At 38.5% G+C, this 20,579-nt stretch overlaps 2 protein-coding genes across 6 annotated transcripts in view; both read left to right on the top strand.

Moving 5' to 3' along the window:
• The window catches only part of LOC148878379 (phosphatidate cytidylyltransferase 1), a 35,741-nt gene extending 27,640 nt beyond the window's left edge, over positions 1–8,101 (top strand). For all 5 annotated transcript variants that reach the window (XM_088953884.1, XM_088953869.1, XM_088953893.1 and 2 more), the window contains exons 8-13: positions 1,456–1,503; positions 1,592–1,678; positions 2,440–2,568; positions 2,676–2,732; positions 7,392–7,475; positions 7,593–8,101. In XM_088953884.1, the coding sequence (XP_088810010.1) occupies positions 1,456–1,503; positions 1,592–1,678; positions 2,440–2,568; positions 2,676–2,732; positions 7,392–7,475; positions 7,593–7,682 (495 nt within the window). In that variant the 3' untranslated portion in view covers positions 7,683–8,101. The remainder of the gene's footprint in view (positions 1–1,455; positions 1,504–1,591; positions 1,679–2,439; positions 2,569–2,675; positions 2,733–7,391; positions 7,476–7,592) is intronic.
• Positions 8,102–11,077: 2,976 nt separating this feature from the next.
• The window catches only part of LOC148878378 (protein-tyrosine-phosphatase IBR5-like), a 40,946-nt gene continuing 31,444 nt past the window's right edge, over positions 11,078–20,579 (top strand). Inside the window, exon 1 of the mRNA XM_088953858.1 lies at positions 11,078–11,827. Coding sequence (XP_088809984.1) covers positions 11,591–11,827 — 237 coding nt within the window. The 5' untranslated portion in view covers positions 11,078–11,590. The remainder of the gene's footprint in view (positions 11,828–20,579) is intronic.

The raw sequence follows: 20,579 nt of genomic DNA, 5'->3' as shown, positions 1-20,579 counted from the left end.
CTGATTTATGTATGCACATTCTTTTTGTATCTCGCTCTCTCATTAGTGTAGAGAAAAATGGGCTCCATACTCTTGTTTTTGTTTGTAAACTATATACTGTTGTTCTCTTTCTACTTTAAATTATTGATTCTTTCATGTTAGATCATTTTTAACAGTTGATTACTTCAACTAGGGAAAATCTAATTCATCAAATAAAGTAAGGAAACGAGCTAATGTTAACCATTTTGTTTATAAATATCATTCCTTGGTGACTAGGCGCTCCTTTGTTGCCCATCTTTGAGCATAGTTCTTCCCTGACAAACGGTTGGTGGAAGGATATTGTGGAACTGTCTGAGGCAGTTCTTTGAACAGATTGGGCATAGGGCCTTGGTATCTTTGGCACCTTATTAGAGAGGCTAAATCCTTGAATGTATGGAAAGATCTTATCTCGGTGGAGACAAATATACAATTATCAGCCAAACATCTTATTTCAGTTGATACGATTATCAGCCAAACATCTTATTTCAGTTGATACGATTATCAGCCAATTTGTTTGTTTGGAGAGTATGGAGAGGGGAGATAAGGTTGGGGCTTGGCTATTCCTGTATATGTTTCAAGTGTATTTTGTGGGCTGTGAGGTCAGCCCAAGAACTCTCTTTTTATCTTAGTATTGATCTGTGAATTGATCTTTGTTGAGCCTTCTTTGTTTCTGTCCTGTATTCTGTTGTTTTTCTGATTTATAGAAGTCTTGATCTGGTTAATGATAAACGTCCAGCTTTGATTCTTCACTTCTCAACTATAGAACACATATACATAATCAAAACATAATTAATAAAGCAAACAATGTGATGCACAAAAGAGGCATCCATGAATTACATAAATGCCTTATATATATATAGTTTTTCTTTCTGTTATATTAGAACTCAGAAATAGGAGTAATGTAGTAGAGAATGTGCAAAGATATAAAAGATGGCTAAACCTTACACTTACTGTGAAGAAAGAGCTGGTCTGTTGCCTCTTGCCCCCAAGATACAATTAAGCCTCAAAAGAAAACAGAAAGCCTTGGGTGAGGTTCTTTATCTGTCATGGGAAAATAATTATATTTCATTTGTAATTAAGGGATATGAACTGCCTTTCTAATTTGAATCAGGGAACAACATTCTTTTAGATCTATATGTATGGAAGAGTGGGTGGCCAGATGGATGGATAGATGGAGCAACTTTTAATTTGTTATGACTTATGAGCCCAAACAATAGATTTATTAAGTTTTTGCCAATAACCATGGTTTCTGAATAGAAACATTAAACTGAAAGCCCCTACAAAATGAGCACCTAGTATGCAAGGGCCTCCCTTTCCACAGCACAATGATGAGCACCTATTAAGTTCTTGCCAATAACCATTCCAGAGTTTTGTTTTCTTGATTTTTAGTGAATTGAAGCTATCTTAAAATTTTATCTGCAATCTTATTTTTTGCAGCTTGCAAATATCATGGGCCGTTTCCGGTGGCTGACATGCCCAAGAAAGGTAAGCTTTCTGAAAGATAAATTTAAAGAAATATTTATATTTATGTTTGAATCATGCTCATCATCTTGCTCCTATTGTACTTCTATAGGATTTATCAACTGGCTGGCTTTCCTGTGATCCTGGTCCATTATTTAAGCCAGAGTATCATTCTTTACCAGAATGGCTTCCTCAATGGGTAATAAGAGAATTCTTCATTGCACCTAACTTATTTGTTGATGAAAGTTCTGTGATCTCCTAAGTTTGTATTGCCTGCTTTCAAACAGTTTGCATTTTATGAGCAGACTGAAATAATAAATAGTGCTCTATAACCAAAAATAGCATTAGTTGTGAGGCATTTTGTTCAGATACTGCTTAACTCAGGGTTTTCTTCGAGGGCAAACCAACCTCCTCAGAGAAGAAGACGGAGAAGGAAAGGTAGAGGGGGAAGAAGATTTGGTACAAACAAAGAAAGACCAGATCTAACTAGTTGGTTGATGTGGCCTCTTAGTGTAAACAAAACAGATGGGGGCCTTATAAGGCTTAATGCTAGGCTGTTGTGCGCTGCCCTGTTCTGGGCTTGGGCTGGTATTGCAAGCAATAGTCTTGGCTGGGCCTGGAGATGGTTGTATAGTAGCCGAGTTCTCATCACATTTCTTCTCCCGTGTAGTATAAATGAAAGTAGACTCCAATTTGATCAGTGTGGTAATCACATTGAAGCTAATTCTCTGAATTGTTTCCAAGAACATGCATTCTTGTTTAATGTTATTGCAGGTTTCGAAAACTTGTGATTGCATTCCATAAGGTCACAAAATTTTTCCCTTGATGTTTTTAGTGGTGTATTTGGTTTTCTGCTCTTCCTGGCTTTTTCATAATTTCTGATTCTTTTTTTCACGAGCCATTATAAAAAATTATCAATACCAAATTATAACATGCAAGTTTTCTATTGCTTTCTTGCAGTTCCCTTGGAAAGAGATCTCTGTCTTGCCAGTGCAATGGCATGCTCTCTGTCTTGGTCTATTTGCCTCAATTATAGCTCCTTTTGGAGGCTTTTTCGCAAGTGGCTTCAAGAGAGCTTTTAAGATTAAGGTTCCGACTTGTTAATTAGTTAAGCTAATTATAGAAAGAAAGTACATGATGAGATTTATAACCATTACCTCAATAATTCTTTTTTTTTTGTGGGTAAACAATTGCAGGATTTTGGTGATAGCATTCCAGGACATGGTGGAATAACTGATAGAATGGATTGCCAGGTGAGCAGCTAAAAATTCACTGTCTATACTCTTGTAGGTGTATTCACAACAATTCATGATATTTTTATTGGTATATGCAACTTTATCTATGGCGAGGCTGTAGCCCCTGGGTACATCATCATCTTGCTATTCATTTTTTGCTTTTATTAATACAATCATACTTTACCTTCTCTCTCTCTCAAAAAAAAAAAAAAAAATTAAGATGAGACTAGCTCTTGATATCAAAGTGATGATGGTGTGCTGGGTTTGTAACCTATGATTCGTTTCTGTTAGAAGTGGAGGCTTTTTATGGGGTGATTTTAGCAAAATGTAAGGTATAGAAAGAGGTATTTCATCCTAATGACGATGAAAAAGAAAAGAAAAGGGTTTCTTTGTTTTTTAAGTGCAAAAAGTTCCCAAGTTCTGAGGTGGAAGATCTTGTGGCTTTTCTCATCAATGGTGAAAATGATGGTCTTTTGAGTGGCTAACTCAAACCAGTGGGCGTTGCTCCTAAGAAGGCTGTGGATGTGGATGTGCAGAAGATTGATGATAGAGTTTATAGTGTCGGTAACATTTTAGAAGTCAAGAATAATGATTTTGAAAGAGATCATGAAGGATCAGTGGCAATAGTAATTGTTGGAAAGCTTGGTAAGGATTTGGGTAGGCAGCAGGATACACTTGTTAGAGATGAAGAAACTGGGGGTCCCTTGTATGTGAAGAAACTTGAAGGTTCACATAATGGTAATCTAGTGCATGTGACCAAAGTGTTTTCATGTTTGATGGAGGGGGTAATTGGTGCAGGTCCTTGCAACAGATTCAAAAGGATCTATATAAGAGATCAGGAGTGGGAGTTGAAGTGAGAAATAAAAAGGATTGTGGAAAACAAAGGTTTTTTGGTAAAGGAAATCCTTGGTGGGCAAGTGGGTGGGGAAATTCAAGAGAACCAGGTGGTGGAAGATGAAATCAAGTTAGAAGGCTCAGAGGTTCAAGAGGAGGTATTAATTTTGGTTGATAAAATTGAGCCTGTTTCCACCTTCCTATCCCATTCTAACTTGATTTCTGCTTTGGATTGGAACTTGGGTTTTAGAAGGGCATTTAGAGATTCGGAATTGAACAATGTTTCTTATTTACTTAAAATCTTTGATGAGGTGGTTCTGTATCCTTCTAGGAGGGATAGTAGGATTTGGACCCCTTCCCCCTCAGGTGTCTTTTCTTGTTCTTCCTTCTTTAGAGAGTTGGTTCTTCCCTCAACTAATAATGGGCAACCTTTCCCAGTTTTGGAAGTTTGGGGTAAGCTAATTCCTCCCAGAATAGGTGCTTTTTGTTGGGAAGCTTTCTTAGAAAAGTGTAACACTGGCGATTTACTCTAAAAGAAAAGGCCTAATTGGTGTTTGTCCCCACACTGGTGCATCCTTTGTAAGGATAATGGTTAGAGTTGCTATCACTTATTAATCTCCTGCTCTTTTGTCTCTGAGATCTGGAGTTGGTTTCTCTCTATTTGGTTGCAGGCGGACCCCCCACTAAATGTGCAGAACTTGTTTAATCCCATTTCTGTTAGTGGGTCAAAGAGGAGAGGCAAAATACTTTGGAGATGTGTTAGAGCAACTATCTGTTGGACTGTTTGGGAGGAAAGAAACCAAATAATTTTCTCTGAGAAAGAAAGGAGGTCATCATAGAAACCACAACTGTTAGGGTGGTTCAGTGGGTGAAGACTATGAAGCTCTTTGAGGGGTTTACAGCAGGAGATATTATTAAGAATTGGAAAGATGAGGAACATTCAACTCCTCTTAAAGGTGTTACTAATCCAGTTTGGCCCCCTCCGGCTGGTGGGTTCACCAAATTGAATTTTGGTGGTAGAAGTGGAGGAAACCCAGGGCCATTAGGTATTGGAGGAGTTTTCAGGGATGAGGGTGGTAGAATCATTGCCTTGTTTTCAGGCCCCATTGTAATTGGGGATTCCCTAAGAGCTGAAATCTTGGCAGTTTTGGAAGGGGGTAAAGAGAGCAAGGGATTTGAATATAAAATATCTGATGTGGAGGGTGATTCACAGTTGGTTATTGGCTGGTTGCAGAAGGAAGAGATGGGATTTTGGAAAATTTTAAATGAAAAAAAAATGAAATTTAAACAGCTGACTCGGGGCATGGAAATAAGTTTCAACGGATTAAGAGAAGTGCGAACTCCTTTGCTGACTCCCTTGCCAAACAAGGAGTGGGAAGAGATAGTCTTGTGTAACATGAATATCATTCTCAGGGAGGGTTAAGAGATTTCACCCCTCCGTCCTTTCTATTGTACTTTATGCTATCATTAATAAAATTCTGTTAATTATCCAAAAAGTTTTGGTTGATCAAGCAAGGCTGGCTGAGAGAAGGGTGGTTGATTTGGAAAAAGTTGTCTACGTTGAGATTCAAGTTTGTATATGGTTTATTTGTTAATTTTTGGTAGGGGAGCAGTTTGCAAGAAGAACTTTTAGTGAGTTCAAGGCGAGAAGAAAAGAGAAATCTTATAAGGAAGTGGCGAGGAGGGGGAATTTGAAGAAGTGGTGATTGGTGGAGGTGTTGTTTTGGGGCTGATAGGTGTAGTTTAGGGGGTTTTCTGGTTTTTAGAGTGTAAGCTTACTGTGGGTTTTGAAGGCTCGGTTTGGACCTGGGGGAGTTATCAGTTGCTGTTTTTGTTATTTTGTGAGGGTTTATGTTCTTGGTCCTCTCATGGGGGTTGTTTGTTTTTTATCTGTTATTCTCTGGGTGATATATTATCACTTTGTAATGTTTTTCTTTTCATATAAAATTTCTTTTCGATTTAAAAAAATATATATCAATTATTACTTTGAGTAGATATTGTCTATCAGAAAGTCTCCAAACACTAATGAAAACCCCCATATGGCCCTCGAGGACTATAAATGTCGTTCAAGGAACCCTTGCCATTCCTTATGGGGAACCTTTAGCTTCTCTTGGAAGAAACTTCAACTTGTCCCACAATAAACTCCATGCACAGATTTTAGCTTACTTTGCATATAAAAATGCCAAAAAGAAAAAGAAAACGGTGGAATTTGATGTGCAAGTAAGCAAACCCCCTTCAAAACTATCCTCCTAACTTAAAGAGTATTGGATAAACACATTAGCTTGTCATTGCCAAAAAAAATGATAATACCGAAATAACATGCTTTTAAAGCTATCCTCCTATCTTAAGCACATTGATGCTCCCCCAATTTGTCTGTTGTGCATCTCTGAGTGATGATTATTCTAAAGGCATTTTTGTGTTTGTAATTGTGTCAATAGTCATCAGCTTGGCATAATAAGGTGCCCTTCAACCTTAGTTTTCAAAAGGAATGAAAATCTAATCTTTATGAAAATACTCATTTGTCACATTTTTGAAACTATGGGGCCAATGTGCCATTGCTGAACATGGTGTTTATTTTGATAAGCAACAGGATCAACATAAATTTCTTAAGAGAAATAAGAGAGGCAAGGGAAGTACAAGTGTATAGAAGTAATAAACACAAAAAAGTAAACTCTATGCCCGTCATACTACAGCTTCCTCCTTTTTTTGAGTTTTCTTTTTTTCTTCTTTTTTCTTCTCATGAATATGTTGATTTTCTATACTTTAAAATGAAGTTTATACTTTTAAAAATTATGGATAATTATTAAGGAAATATGGTTGTGGAACCTAAGGAGCTACCCTAGGATATATGTTTTTACTTAAAAAATATCCATCGACTAGGTTCCTGGTGCCTTGTCGCCTAGCCTCACCTTGGTGTCTTGAAAACTATGTTCTCATGCACTCTTCTCCTCTTATCCTCATTGCTGTTCTTTTTCTTTTGGGCACATATTTCATTTCACCTGGTTTGAAGGAGTTGCAGCATTTGATTTCTTGGAACTAGTGTTTGAACATTGTATATTAGGGACAGAAATTCCCTCTAAGAACTGGAGTTTTTAGAAAATTTCTAATAGTGGGGGAATTTACTGTCTCAAGACAATGGCTTAGTTGATTGGTGTAATGGTAAAATCTCAGGCGGACAAGTATGAGAATTCAAGTTTGAGTCTGAGAGCAGCCACTTTGTGCAAAATTGCCAAAGGTTAGGTCTGTATCCAGTCTACCTGTTCAAGATGCTAGATAGATAGAACATTGGGTGATGGCCTTTTTTATAGCTTGATTTAAGTTATTCTCCAACACTATCACATTATCACTGTATGTATGTCTTTTCAAAACCTGTTTTTTTGCCCAGTGCTCTGCCTTGGGCACTCTAAGATAAGATCTATAATGATATTGACCTGTTTGTTAAAAATTTTAGCATTCTTGTCATTCCATATACCAAGAGGGTAACTTCTACTTTTAAATCTCCACACGATCTTGACTCTTTATGGTTCTAAGAGGGAGCACTGTATTTTCAGACATGCCCATTTCAGCTGGGCATATTTGTGGCCCTTAACTGGTTGCTGTGGCAATGATTTTCCCTATTGGCATCACCCACAGATTTTGTTTTCTTTTTTTTTTTTTTTTGTGTGGAATTGTGTGGGTTAGCAAATGACACTTTAGTTCTTTAGATGGGTGCTATGCACACTAGTTCTGATAGCGGATTCTGTGCACCTGTTTATCTTTGGTTTCCTTCTGGAATCAAAAGAACGCTGCAGTTGTTTAAATAGGTTATACTAATAATATGACTAATATGGTATGTTTATGTAGATGGTGATGGCTGTCTTTGCGTATATCTATCACCAGTCATTTGTTGTACCTCAGAACTTTTCGGTTGAGATGATATTGGATCAGGTGAGGTGATAGTTTTTGAGGGATGTAAGTTTTCATCTATGCACACACACGTGTGCATGTATCAGAAATGAATAGAAAGATAACATATGATGGGATTGAGTTGTTGATGTTATGCAGATGTTGAGGAACCTTTCTGTTGAGGAGCAACTGGCTCTGTACATGAAGCTTGGGCAGATCTTTCAGGAGAGGCAATTTGGTGAAATTTGAAGCACCCTATCCAGCTATTCTCATGTAACTATAATCTTTTGCCTCCTCATTGGGCATGCTGCATAAATGGTGTTGTGTTTTTTCACGTGCAATTCCATCCATATAAATATTTGACAACCAGGGCCTTTGTTGGTGTGGTGGCTGTATAGTTTATTCAATATTGATGCAGGTTTTTTATTTTCTTTTGGTAGGGTGTATTTGGTACCCTTTTTACCTCTACTTTCTTGATGGTGTAGTTTTTTTTTCCTTTTAAATTTTCTTGTTTAAAGATGGCCTAGCTTTCCTGTATGGGGAAGTCAATAGGATATGTTTAGTGTCTCCCTACAAAACAGTGTCATGGGGAGATATTCCCAATGCAATGCCATAAAGGCTGTTCGAACGGGCCTTGCACTGACTGAAGCCGAGTTCACAATTTACTACCTAACGGTGTTGTGCCTTGGATATTTCTCTCTTCTGGATGTTGGCAAAAAACTAAATGACTATTGACTAGTCATTGAACATATTGGTGTGATACGGCTGATTTATTAGGTCTTCTGCATAAATCTAATGGGTTAATCCAGTGGACAGTCCTTGTACTATTTTATGGCTTATATTGGGCAGGTTGGTCATAATATTAATACCGCTTTGAATGCATCGCAGGCTGCATCTCTATGTTTTCTAGTTTCACTTTTCTGTTAACACATTGATACGTGGTTCAGGTTGAGAGGATTCCCAGTTCCCAAAATTTAGCTGGCCCACTCGTTCAATTTAATGAGTAACTTTATCTGATTGGGCCAGGAGAAAAAGTAAGGACAGCTGCTTTAAAAAAAAGCTTGGATTGGATTGGATTCCTGTGGTTGCTAATAGTGGTGTTCTCACTGTGGGATCTTACGGTGATTAAAGACTACTACCTACCTTCGTACCCAATTACCGAAGAATTCTTCCAATCAAACAGGGTCGCCTTTCCTTTGTCATTGTTGGGGGATGCAAATCAGCGTAACCATTTTGAAAATTTCATCCTCTTCGAGCTTCAAAGAATCAAAGGGAAGCCTTCAATCTCGGTAATTACGTAATTAGCCTTCCCAACCCATCGAAGATAATAATTATTCTTAAGGACTATGAAGGCCTGGCTGTTGCAAGGCCGTAGTTCCTGCCAAGTTAATTGAATGCAGTCATAAATGTTCAAGCTCTTTAATTTTCCTTATTTTTCTACTTCTTTGTTTCTCTTCTTTTTTAAATTTTTAATGGATACAACGTTATAGTATTGTAATTGTAGACTCAGACGGTCAGACCTATATAATTGGGCCAGTCCGGTTTGAGTTTATTGGGTCTGCCCGCTCCATTTACAGCCCTAATACTAAAAAAGTGATATTTAAAAGGGTAAAAATGTCAAGGGGACAGAATAATAGTAACATTGAAGTGGATCGGTAAAAATATAAATAATAAAAGCATTGGGCAATTGGTTATCAGGTTTAACTATGATATTGGAAAGACATAATACAGCAACAACTAATAGCCAATCAACCGGTATAATAAATGTAGTAACCGATCAAGTGTCGTTCATGAAAATTTGGGAAGGGGGGGGGGGATTGCCCTAATTATCTAATACCACTATGCTTTGACCAATTAGACCCATGATTGAGAAATAACCATCTGATTGGTTACTGCTTTAATGATACTGGTTAATTGGCAACGAGTCTCTCTAGTAGTATCATAGTAGAACCTTTATGGTTTGATACTTTGCAGTTTGCATCCATGTATGTGTGAGTACAAAGTCACCATTAATACGAGGAAACATATTGAATCGCGTGATTGAGGGTAGGTTTGGCACTTTGGTGCATTATTTCTGAGTATGCCCATGGTTTTAGCAATGTCTATTATAAATCTACTTATCCAACCATAGGACCTTTCATACAGTTACAGCCGCTTCAAAATTCATATGTGATTTTAACCAATCAAATCCATGATATCTAATGAACTTTGACCAATCAAACCCATGGTGGAATTTAGAATAACTTTTCATTGGAGGTCGCTGGATTATATGGCGACCGTGGTTGCTGCATATGCGTTCTCGAAATTGCTCCCTATACAAGTTATCTAAAGAGACTCTAGATCTCCTTCCTGCCCACAAGAATCTTACCCACATCTACCCACAATACATTACCCCGTGAACATCTCTCCGTGCATGATACTATATAGGAGGATGAAATATTCTCCATGTGTGGCTGCCATTTTATGTTGGTTGAATGAGAAATTAGTGAGTGTGGACTGGTTCCACACTACATTTTATGGCAATGGCACATCTACACCGTATCATTGTTTACAACTGTTCTGAATTGTGGATCAAATTATGTCGATAGAAACTATTTACACCCATAAGAGCGTTATATAAGTGTAATATGGATTGGTCCACACTACACCTATTGATTTCATACATCTCATATACAACTTGTGGGATAATTTACACAATTGATTATGTTGGAGTGATCTGAATCAGATCTGAATTTCAATCGGACCAATTTAATCCAAAAATATAACAAATGTTTCTTAGAATATGACAAAAATAGGATCAAATCATGATTCGATCCATTTGCACCTTGTACGGTCATGAATGAAAAAGAACCATAATTTAAGGCAAAAAATAACTTGAAATAATAAGATCAAAATAATAACAGATAAAAGAAAATGTCAATACGTAATCATTAATAGATATAAAATAAATATATTTGTTAAATAAAATGAGAATAGTTTGACCAATGTAATGCATGTCCGTTACATTGAATCTTTCCCACAAATTGCCCATAACATAATGGCATAATGTGACCAATCCACGAGAAAATAATATGGACGACAAATTAGGGTATGGTCTGTCTCTATCATATTTTGTGGACCAAAACAGTCTTGTCCATGATATTTTCACACTACCAAATGCCCTCTAGATTTACATCCACATCCAATTACTATGTTAAATTTTGGATCAGATTCAGATTTAATCCTAATCATCTTATTATGTTTAAAATGATTAAATTCATTAAAAAAATTAGAGAAAACTTAATTAATTTTAAATTATATATGTATGGTAAATGTATATAATATAAAATATTAAATTTAATAATTGTAAATTTTATTAAATTATACATAATATTCATTTATACATAATTATATTATGTATAATAATAATTTTTATCAGGCTTTGATTTTAATTGAATCGAATTGGATCGGATCGGATGTAAATTCTAACATCCAAATCACGACGACCAGATTCCTAATGAAATCGGATAGCGGACGTTAGAAATTCATTAACAGCTCTATTTGTACGGAGAGCCTAAAGTAGAGAGTTTTCAAACCTCATCCACTGTGAAATGGACCCTTAATTTGGAAGTTGGAGGCGTTTTAAGACATGTGGATGAAATCACAGAAATTATTGTTCTACGAACAGACCCAAAGGTTTTACCGAAAAAAAGAAAATATACAGACCTAATCCCATAAAACCTCTTCGAAAAGAAAAAGAAAAAAATAAAAAAATAAAAGAAAAAATAAGAGGAAGAAAGAGAATACTGACGAGTTCGGCCAACTGAAAGTACGGAAGCGTGGGTACAGAAGGGGAACCCTTTTATTTTCGTTTTTAGGTACTGCCGATAACGACAACGTCTGACACAAATCTAAGTTCTAAAGCGCTCTAAAATACACAATCGCGTTCGAGCAATCGATTCGTTGTCTAGCCCAGCATTTCCGACTAACCTAAATCCTAAAAAATCTATTCACCTCCACTGAATTCTCTCTTTCTTTCTTTTTGATGAAACACTGAACTCTTTCACTCCCCTTCTATTGTCTTTGTCCAAGCCATAAATTCGGTGATCGTCTGAATTTCGTTATTTCGATCTGTGAGGCTGTTTTATCTGGGTCTGATTTGCTCGTCGTATTTGATCATGAGGAAGAGGGAGAGAGAGAACCCCTGCGCGGTCTGTGGGCATTATCACAAGTACGAAGAAGGGGAAGTTTGTGGGGTTTGTGGTCATCGTATTCCCGCTTCATCCGAAAAAGTGGGCATTCAAACAAGTGCTTTTCCATCGGAGATCTTGCCGGAGTTCCTTTATTTGGGCAGCTACGATAACGCGTCTCGAGCCGAGCTTTTAAAGACTCAGGGGATCTCTCGTGTCCTCAACGTAAGCTCTCTCTCTCTGTCTCTCTCGTTCTCTTCACATTTGATTTCGAGTACTTGCACATGTAATGGATTCTGTGTTGTTTCATGCTCTAAGTGTTTGCGTTTCTTACCATTGCTTGGAGTTTGTTCTGGACAGAGTTAGTAATTTCTTGAACTATATATCGTAAGCAGCCTAGCAAATTTCGCACACATATAATTATAATTTTGTATACCATGAATTTTTTGGGGCTTGCAGCTTCATTGAATCATTGAATGAGGGAATGAGGGAAAGAGTCACTTGAATGGCGGCCACATTTCCTTCAATCATGTTTTACATATTACTGGATTGTGACTCAAATATGATTCTGTTCCAGAATCACCTCAAAAAAGAGCGAGGTTGATATATCCCACCCTAAAAGGCTGTTCTGGGCGTTGAAGTCATATTTTGAGGGGCTTCGTAATTGGGGTACTGTAATTGGAAATTTGGTCTAAATAGTTTGTTAGTAGCACTGACTACAAAAAAAGGAAACATAATTTTGGATTTGAAGGGCATTGTAAAATATTTTGAAGGTATCTCAGGTTGGGGGTTGGTGGGGGTTAATATGGTAAAAGAAGTAGGAAGCTTTATGATATTGAAAAAAACAGCAATGGGGGCTGGATCTTACCATCCCTACTCTTTTAACTTGCCTTATTTTAATATCTAATGAAAATCCTGTTTACTGATCCAAAAAAAGGTAGGAAGCATTAATGGGATTCTAGAATATGAGGTTGACAACCTGTCTCTCTTGTAGCTCTATTGGTGGCAAAACAAGTATAACTAGTCTTGGGATCCAATTGTTGAGAAATTTAGCAAGAAACTTGCAGTGTAGTAAAGGAACTAGGTTTTCCTTGGAGCCAGATTTACCTTAAGCAAATCCACTTGTACTTTTTTTTTTTTTTTTTTGTTGTATGGTATGTTCTGCACAGACCAAGAAATGTAATTGGAAATATGTAAGGGAAGGGACAGACAGCCCTAAATATTTGAGGTGGCCTGCACAACCATTTGTAATACATTAACTTTTGTCCATAATTAATAAATTTGGAAGTTACCAATCAATTATTTTTTGTATGGTGTGTTGGTTGTCAGATATCCTTTCGAAAGTTGAGGAAAGGTATTATAGTATCATCTTGTGGGAATTTAAGAAGGTCATTTGATTATCTGGGAGGATGTGCATGGATTCAAAAGGGATAGGAGGTTTTGTTTGGAGTACTTTCATGCTTCATGTTAGTCTTGGGTTTCATTGGTTTAAGGATGAACCTTTTCAAATCTTGCTAAAAGGTGTAGGTATTTTCATGTCCAGTCAGTCAAATAACCAAGGTTGTCCAAGAAGCATGTGGGAATATTCTGGTGATCCCCAAACTTTGTTCAGGAAAAGGCAACTGATTCGCCCTTTGCTTCCCCTATGCAGGCTTGTAAATTTGGGTTTGGATACTAACTTGTGTTATGTGTCTTAGCCTGTCCTCTTGGATCCCAGATTGTCCTTAAGCTGCCAGCCCCCTTTGTTGAGCAAGAAATGAGAGGTAGAAATCTTGGATTGTTAACTAAGGAGGAAAGGGGGAGAAGAATTTTGGAATTAACAGAGCAGTTTTTAGAGGATTTGATGAAGAAAGAGTTGGAGAAAGAGAACACTATTGACCATGAGGCTAGTATGGAGGCTTCGGAAGCTAAAATAGGGGAAGGTAAAGCTAGTGAAGAGGCAGGGATGGATGCGGCAATAGTAATGGAAAAGACTCAGTGGCTGAATTCATGGGAAAGCATGGGTGCAAAATAAAGGATCCAAATGAACTGAAAGCTTATGTAAGAAAGAAGAAGGGAGAAGGAAAGGCTAGGGAAAGAAAATTGAGTGAGGCTGAAAGATTAAGATTGGATGTGGAAGGGGATAAGGAAGGCTGAAAGATTAATGCTGAATTATCTAAGAAAGAAGAAGGGAGATAGAAAGGCTAGGAAAAGAAAATTGAGTGAGGCTGAAAGATTAAGACCGAAAGCTTATCTCTTTATCACCTTCGTTTTGTATTCTCTTTTTCTTTTAATGAATTTCTCTTTGTCTTTCAAAAAAAAAGGGAGTTCAATGAGAGGAAGGGAAAACAAATAGGAGTGTGGAAGCCAAGGGGGAGAAAGAAGGTACTGGTTAGAAATGAAGATTGTAAATTGGAATGTTTGAGGTTTAGGGAGTGTGAGAAAGAGAGCTGTAATAAATGAGTTTTTAAGGAAAGAAAACCTAGTCAAATTTTACTTGGTTCAACCCTAGACCAACCAATCCATAATGTTCCAAACTTGATAGATTTTTATTTACGGTGTGGGCTGGGATGATCATTGGGGAGATTTGGTCTTGAGGGCCTTGTCTAGAATAACTTCTGATCGTTGGCAAACTTCCTTGTCTAACGATGATTTAAGGGGCAGGGGTCCAGCCCCGTTTAGGTTTAAGAACATGTGGTTATGTCACCCGGGGTTTATATAGAAAGTTAAGGAGTGGTGGCAAGAGAGTAATCCAAGGGTTAAGTGGCATGAAGTTCCAAGCCAAAAGATCTAAAAGCTAAAATAAAAGATTGGAATATCTGGCAATTTGGGAGATTAGAAGAGAGAAAGCAAGAGGTAATCAATCAAGTTGAGGTTTTGGATGCTAAAGAAGCTAGGGGTACCTTTTGGGAAAAGAGATTAAGAGGAGAGGTGGGCATTAAGGAAGCAGCTGGAAGACATTCTATTCAAAGAAGAGATAAGTTGGGGACAAAATTCTAGGCACAAATGGGTAAAAGAAGGGGATATGAACATGAAATTCTTGCATTCTCTAGCAAATGGTAGGAGAAGGAAAATTTTTTATTTCAAAGAGCGGGAAGATGTAACAATTACCTAACAAAATGAGATTGTGGAGCTTTTGTGGAATGTTTCAGATCTATTTTTAGAAGAACCTCGCAAGAAAGAGTAAGGTTAGAAGGGTTGGATTTGCCAAGGTTATCGGTAGACTACAAAGAATGGTTAAAAAGGAGCTTTGATTTGGAGGGAATAAAGGAAGCGGTTTTTTCGATGGACAGAGCTAAAGCACTAGGTCTGGATGAGTATACAATGACTTTCTATCAAGACTTTTGCGACTGTAGAGGAGATGGGCCGAATGGCCCATAGACTGTCACTTCATGTTATATTATGTTTCTCTCTGTTATGGGCCTTATTCTGGGCCCATACTCTGTAGTGTTTTGTTTTTTTGTATTTTTCTGCTCACTCAAGGGCCTCTCTGTAATTTATCAAAGATTAACTTAAATGAAAGAATATTAGAGTGTTAGAGGGAGGTTAAGTTCGAAAAACCTCATCCTCTAACTCTCCTTGCCGTAGTTCTCTCTCTCTCTCTTATTCTCTAATCTTCTCTAATCTTCTCTTGTTAGTTTTTTCTGGTTTTCTAGCACAGTCTCATACTTCTAGGACTGTTTTTCAACTTGGTATCAGAGCGGGTCGTTACTTGGTGTGTCCCTCATGTGGTTCTAGTTCAACCAATTGCAAGAGGAGGTTCTAGGGCTGAATGTTTACAGTCATTCGCCTGGTTCTTGGAGGTCATTGGAGGGTGCTCAAGTTTCTATACACTTGGAGAAGGGTTCGGTGACCAGGAGGAATCAGAGAGCAAGTTTTTTCAGTCTGGTTTGAAATTAGAAAATGGGATTTCGAAGCTAGCTCAGAGAGCAAAGAGTTCGACCTGGTTTGAAGTTCAAACTAGAGATACTATAAGTTTTCTCAGTTCTTTGCTGAGTTATTTTTTGTTATTTGGGAGGACTGTTAAAGCATTCAAAGCACACCTCCATTCGGCCCACTGTTGCTGGACTGATTTCTAGGTTATTCTAGAAGTGTTGTTCGGCTGTTATTGGGCTTCCAAACTGCTGAAAAACTGATTTAAATTAAGTGGTACAAACCTCTACTTTAGTTCAACTGCTTCTTAGACCTAGACAAAGTGTTCTTGAAGTGATTTCTGCTTGTTAACAGTGAAGTGTTGGCTGTTGCATACATAGTGTTTGTAAAAGGTCCTCTTAGGTACTGTGGACTGTTTTTCTTTGTTCTCCTTGGGAAGTTATTGTTGGGAACCAAGAATACATATTGTTTGGAGGCCTACTAATTGTTCCTTGAAGGCTGAACCAGGGTTTCTTCTCTTTGAAAGTGTTGCCACCGAACTTGGTTCTCACGGCTGTCAGTTCTGAACTGAGTTTGTGTGTTGTTGTGTTTGCTATTATTTCAACTCAATCTGAGTTCTTTGAAGTAAGATCACTTTTAAAGGCTTGTCGAAACCCTAATTGAAACTGTTACATAATGGACTAAGAAATTGAGAACAAGAGCACTACTGAATATGGACATAATTTGGGAACTACAACTAATTTCTTGTTGGCTGTAACTACAGTTAAATTGGATGGAACCAATTATTTGGCCTGGTCACAATCCGTAAAAATTTATATTTGCAGTAGAGGAAAGTGGGGGTTTATCTCTGGGAGCAAGAAAGCTCCACCAGAGGAAGATCCCTCCTATGAGAAATGGGTGCAGGAGAATTACACAGTGATTGGGTGGCTTGTGAACTCAATGCAGCCACAGATTAGCCAACATTACCTATGGATGAACTCGGCTAAAGAAATCTGGGATAGTGTTGCAGAAACTTACTCCTAGAAGTTGAATGTTGTCAGAGCTTACAAATTGAGATGTGATGTGAAGAATCTAAGGCAGGGGGAGAAGTCTCTTGCAGCATACTTCTCAACCCTGAAATCTCTATGGCAAGATATTGATTTGATAGAGGTTGTGACATGGGATGCCCCCAAGGATGCTGAAACCTACAGGAAATTGGTTGAAAGGAATAGGGCCTTTGAGTTCTTGATAGGGCTGAATTCTGAATACGACATTACAAAGCAAAACATCTTGTCCAAGGAAGATGTTTCATTGTCACAAGCATATACTTTGGTCGGCAGTGAAGAAAGTAGGAGGCAAGTGCAGGTTCAAGGAGTCGGTATCAATGATCATTTTGCAAATATGGGAATTAAACCCAAAGGGGTTACAGGAGCTCACAGTGGCACAGGAAGGAAGGAGGTGGTGTGTGAATATTGTAAGAAGCCGAAACACAAAAAGGACAAGTGCTGGAAATTGCATCCCAATCTTGTACTTATCAGATTCCAGAAGAAGAATGATAGTAGAAAGACAGGAAGTGCACATGCAGCCACAAGCACAGATACAGAGGTTGAGTCTACCAGTGCACAGTTGGCAGCCATGAAAGTTGAATATGAGAAGTTTGGAAAGATGATCAGCCAACTTGAAGGTGTATCTTCATCATCCATCCCTTTTGGAAGTCCAACCACCACTGCATTTGCTCACTCAGGTATAAGGGTTTCTGCTAACCATGCATCCACCTCAGGTAATCACAAAACCCCTTGGATCATAGACTCAGGTGCTTCTGATCACATGACCAGCCTTTCCACTTTGTTTGTTTCATATGGTTTACTTCTTGGTCGTGACAAAATCACCTTAGCTGATGGTTCTCTTGCCCCTATTTCTGGCAAGGGAACTGTCAAGGCTACAGACTCCTTACTCTTATCTTCCACTCTTCATGTGCCTAAATTAAATACCAACTTATTATCTGTAAGTAGCCTGACCAAGTCATTGGATTGTTGTGTAACCTTTTTCCCTTCTCACTGTGTGTTTCAGGACCTAAAGTCTCAGAAGGTGATTGGGAGTGGCCATGAAGCGAATGGAATATACTTGTTCGACACCCATGACCAATGCTTTGATCATCCCAAGAATGTTGCTTTTGGTTCTACTTTTTCAGAGTCTGTTAGTTAAATTATGTTGAGTCATTGTTAGTTGGGTCATTTACCTCTTTCTGCTTTAAGCCATTTGTTCCCAAAACTGTTTAAGGGAGTCAGTGTGTCCAGTCTCAATTGTGAGTCCTGTCAGTTGTCAAAGCATTGTAGAAAAAAATACCCTGTGAGCAATAAAAGATCATCTTTTCCTTTTTCATATTGTGCACTCTGATGTGTGGGGGCCTTACCACTTATCCTCTATGGGGGGTTGGAGATATTTTATATTGTTTATTGATGACTTTTCTAGATTCACTTGGATATACTTAATGAAATCCTGGGATGAAGTCCCAAGACTTGTGAGGCAATTTCATGAGCTTGTTTTAACTCAATTTGATACCAGAATTAATGTTTTCAGATCTAACAATGCAAAAGAGTATTTTGAGAAGAGTTTATCCTTGTATCTCTCTGACATGGGGGTTATTCATCAAAGCTCCTGTGTTAGAATCCCTTAACAAAATGGAGTTGCTGAGAGAAAAAATAGACATATTGTTGAAGTTGCAAGGAGCCTTTTGTTTGCCTCACATGTTCCCACAAGATTTTGGGGTGATGCTGTACTTACTGCTACCTACCTCTTAAACCGTATGCCATCTAGGGTTTTAGGGTTTAAATCCCCCTTCTGTCTTCTTCATCCAGACAAGGATCTCTTCCCAATTCCTCTTTGTGTGCTTGGCTGTACCTGCTATGTTCACATTCCAAGTGTGCAGAGACATAAGTTTGAACCGAAAGCCCACAAATGCATTTTCCTTGGTTACTCCCCCACACAAAAGGGTTATTGTTGTTTTGATCCAAAGGCTGGCACCCGACATGTCTCTATGGGTGTTACCTTTGATGAACTTTCTCATTTTTATGGTTCCTCTCAAGGACATTATCCAAAGGGGGAGAGTCTGTTACAAGTTTTTGCCCTTCCTCTTCCTGTCCCAGTTGAGTCTCTTGACAAACCTGTATCCTCACCAAATGAATCAAAGGAGGATCAATCACTTCATACCTCTTGTCCTAGTGCCCCTATTTCTTTACCTCCTCGTCCTATCCATAATCCAAAGTGTATCAAAGGCAGAGATCCAGGAATGAGCAAGTAGTTTCCCTTACAACAGATGAGGCTCATACATTCCCAATCACAAATGAGATAACAGGTACTACTTCAGCTCATTTGGAATCATCATTCCCAGACCTTGATGTCCCCATTGCTGTTAGGAAAGGGAAGCGGAAGTGTACTGCACACTGCATTTCCAAACACCTTTCTTATGACCTACTTTCTCCTTCATACTTTGTCTATCTCTCTTCTGTTGCTTCTAACCCCATTCCTAGGTCTGTCTCAGAAGCTCTTGGGATTCCAGAATGGAGAGATGCCATGGAGATCGAAATGGATGCTCTACATGCAAATGGTACTTGTGAGGTGGTGGATTTACCTGAAGGGAAGGATCCGGTTGGGTGCAAGTGGGTTTTTACCATTAAATACAGGGCTGATGGAACTATTGAGAGGTACAAGGCCAGACTTGTTGCAAAAGGCTACACACAGACATATGGGAATGACTACCTGGAGACTTTTGCCCCTATTGCCAAGATGACATCTGTGAGGGTTCTTTTATCTCTGGCAGTTCACTTTGATTGACCTCTCTATCAGTTAGATGTAAAGAATGCATTTCTGAATGGTGACTTACATGAGGAGGTCTACATGTGTCTTCCTCCAGGGATGTATGGGAAAGATATGCAAGGAAAGGTATGTAAATTGAAGAAATCACTTTATGGTCTCAAACAATCTCATAGAGCTTGGTTTGAGAGATTTAGAGCTACACTTGTTAAATTCGGCTATGTTCAGATACAGTCAGATCATACTCCGCTTGTGAAGAAAAGTAGATCTCTAGCAGTGTATCTCATTGTGTATGTTGATGACATTATAGTGACTGGTGATGATGCCTCAGGCATTCTGGCCCTTAAGTCTTTCCTCCGTATAGAATTTGAGATTAAGGATCTGGGGGAATTGAGATACTTCCTTGGCATAGAAGTTGCCAGATCCAAGGATGGGATTCTTATTTCCCAAAGGAAATATGTTCTTGATTTGTTGTCTGAAACTGGAAAACTGGGTGCAAGACCAGCTGCAACTCCCATTGATATGAATCACAAACTTTCAGCTTCTGATGGAACTTTGTTGGAAGACAAAGGGGTTTTTCAGAGACTTCTTGGGAAGCTTCTGTACTTGTGCATGACTAGGCCAGATATTGCGTATGCTGTCAGTTGCATTAGCCAGTTCATGCATGCTCTTAGAGATACTCATATGGCAGCAGCAGAATGGATTTTGTGCTATCTGAAAGGCTCTCCAGGGAAATGAATTCTATTTACCAAGCATGGTCATCTGAAACTTGAAGCCTTTACTGATGCTGATTGGGCTGGAAATATTGATGATAGAAGATCTACTTCAGGGTATTGTAGTCTGGTGGCTGGTAATGTTGTCTCTTGGAGGAGTAAGAGACAATCTGTTGTGGTCCGATCCTCCGCAGAAGCAGAGTATAGAGCCATGGCACATGGAGTCTCGGAATTGTTGTGGCTAAGGTCCTTAATGGAGGAACTTGGGATTGATCATGACAAACCCATGATGTTGTACTGTGATAATCAGGCTGCCATCAACATTGCTCACAACCCGGTACAACATGATCGAACCAAACATATTGAAGTTGATCGACACTTTATTCGAGAAAGAGTCTCATCCGGAGAAGTGTGTCTTCCATTCATTACTTCTGAAGGACAATTGGCAGACTTTCTCACCAAGGGCATTTCCAAGGCAAGGCTTCATCATGACACTGGCAAGCTGGGCATGATTAACATCTATGCTTAGCTTGAGGGGGAGTGTAGAGGAGATGGGCCGAATGGCCCATAGACTGTCACTTCATGTTATATTATGTTTCTCTCTGTTATGGGCCTTATTC

Source organism: Nelumbo lutea, chromosome 1, assembly GCF_056320005.1.
Source record: "Nelumbo lutea isolate HS-2025 chromosome 1, American lotus-T2T, whole genome shotgun sequence".
In the NCBI taxonomy this organism is placed as follows: Eukaryota; Viridiplantae; Streptophyta; class Magnoliopsida; order Proteales; family Nelumbonaceae; genus Nelumbo; species Nelumbo lutea.
The sequence above is the reverse complement of the archived record's forward strand: the minus strand, read 5'-3'. Positions and strand labels throughout refer to the sequence as shown.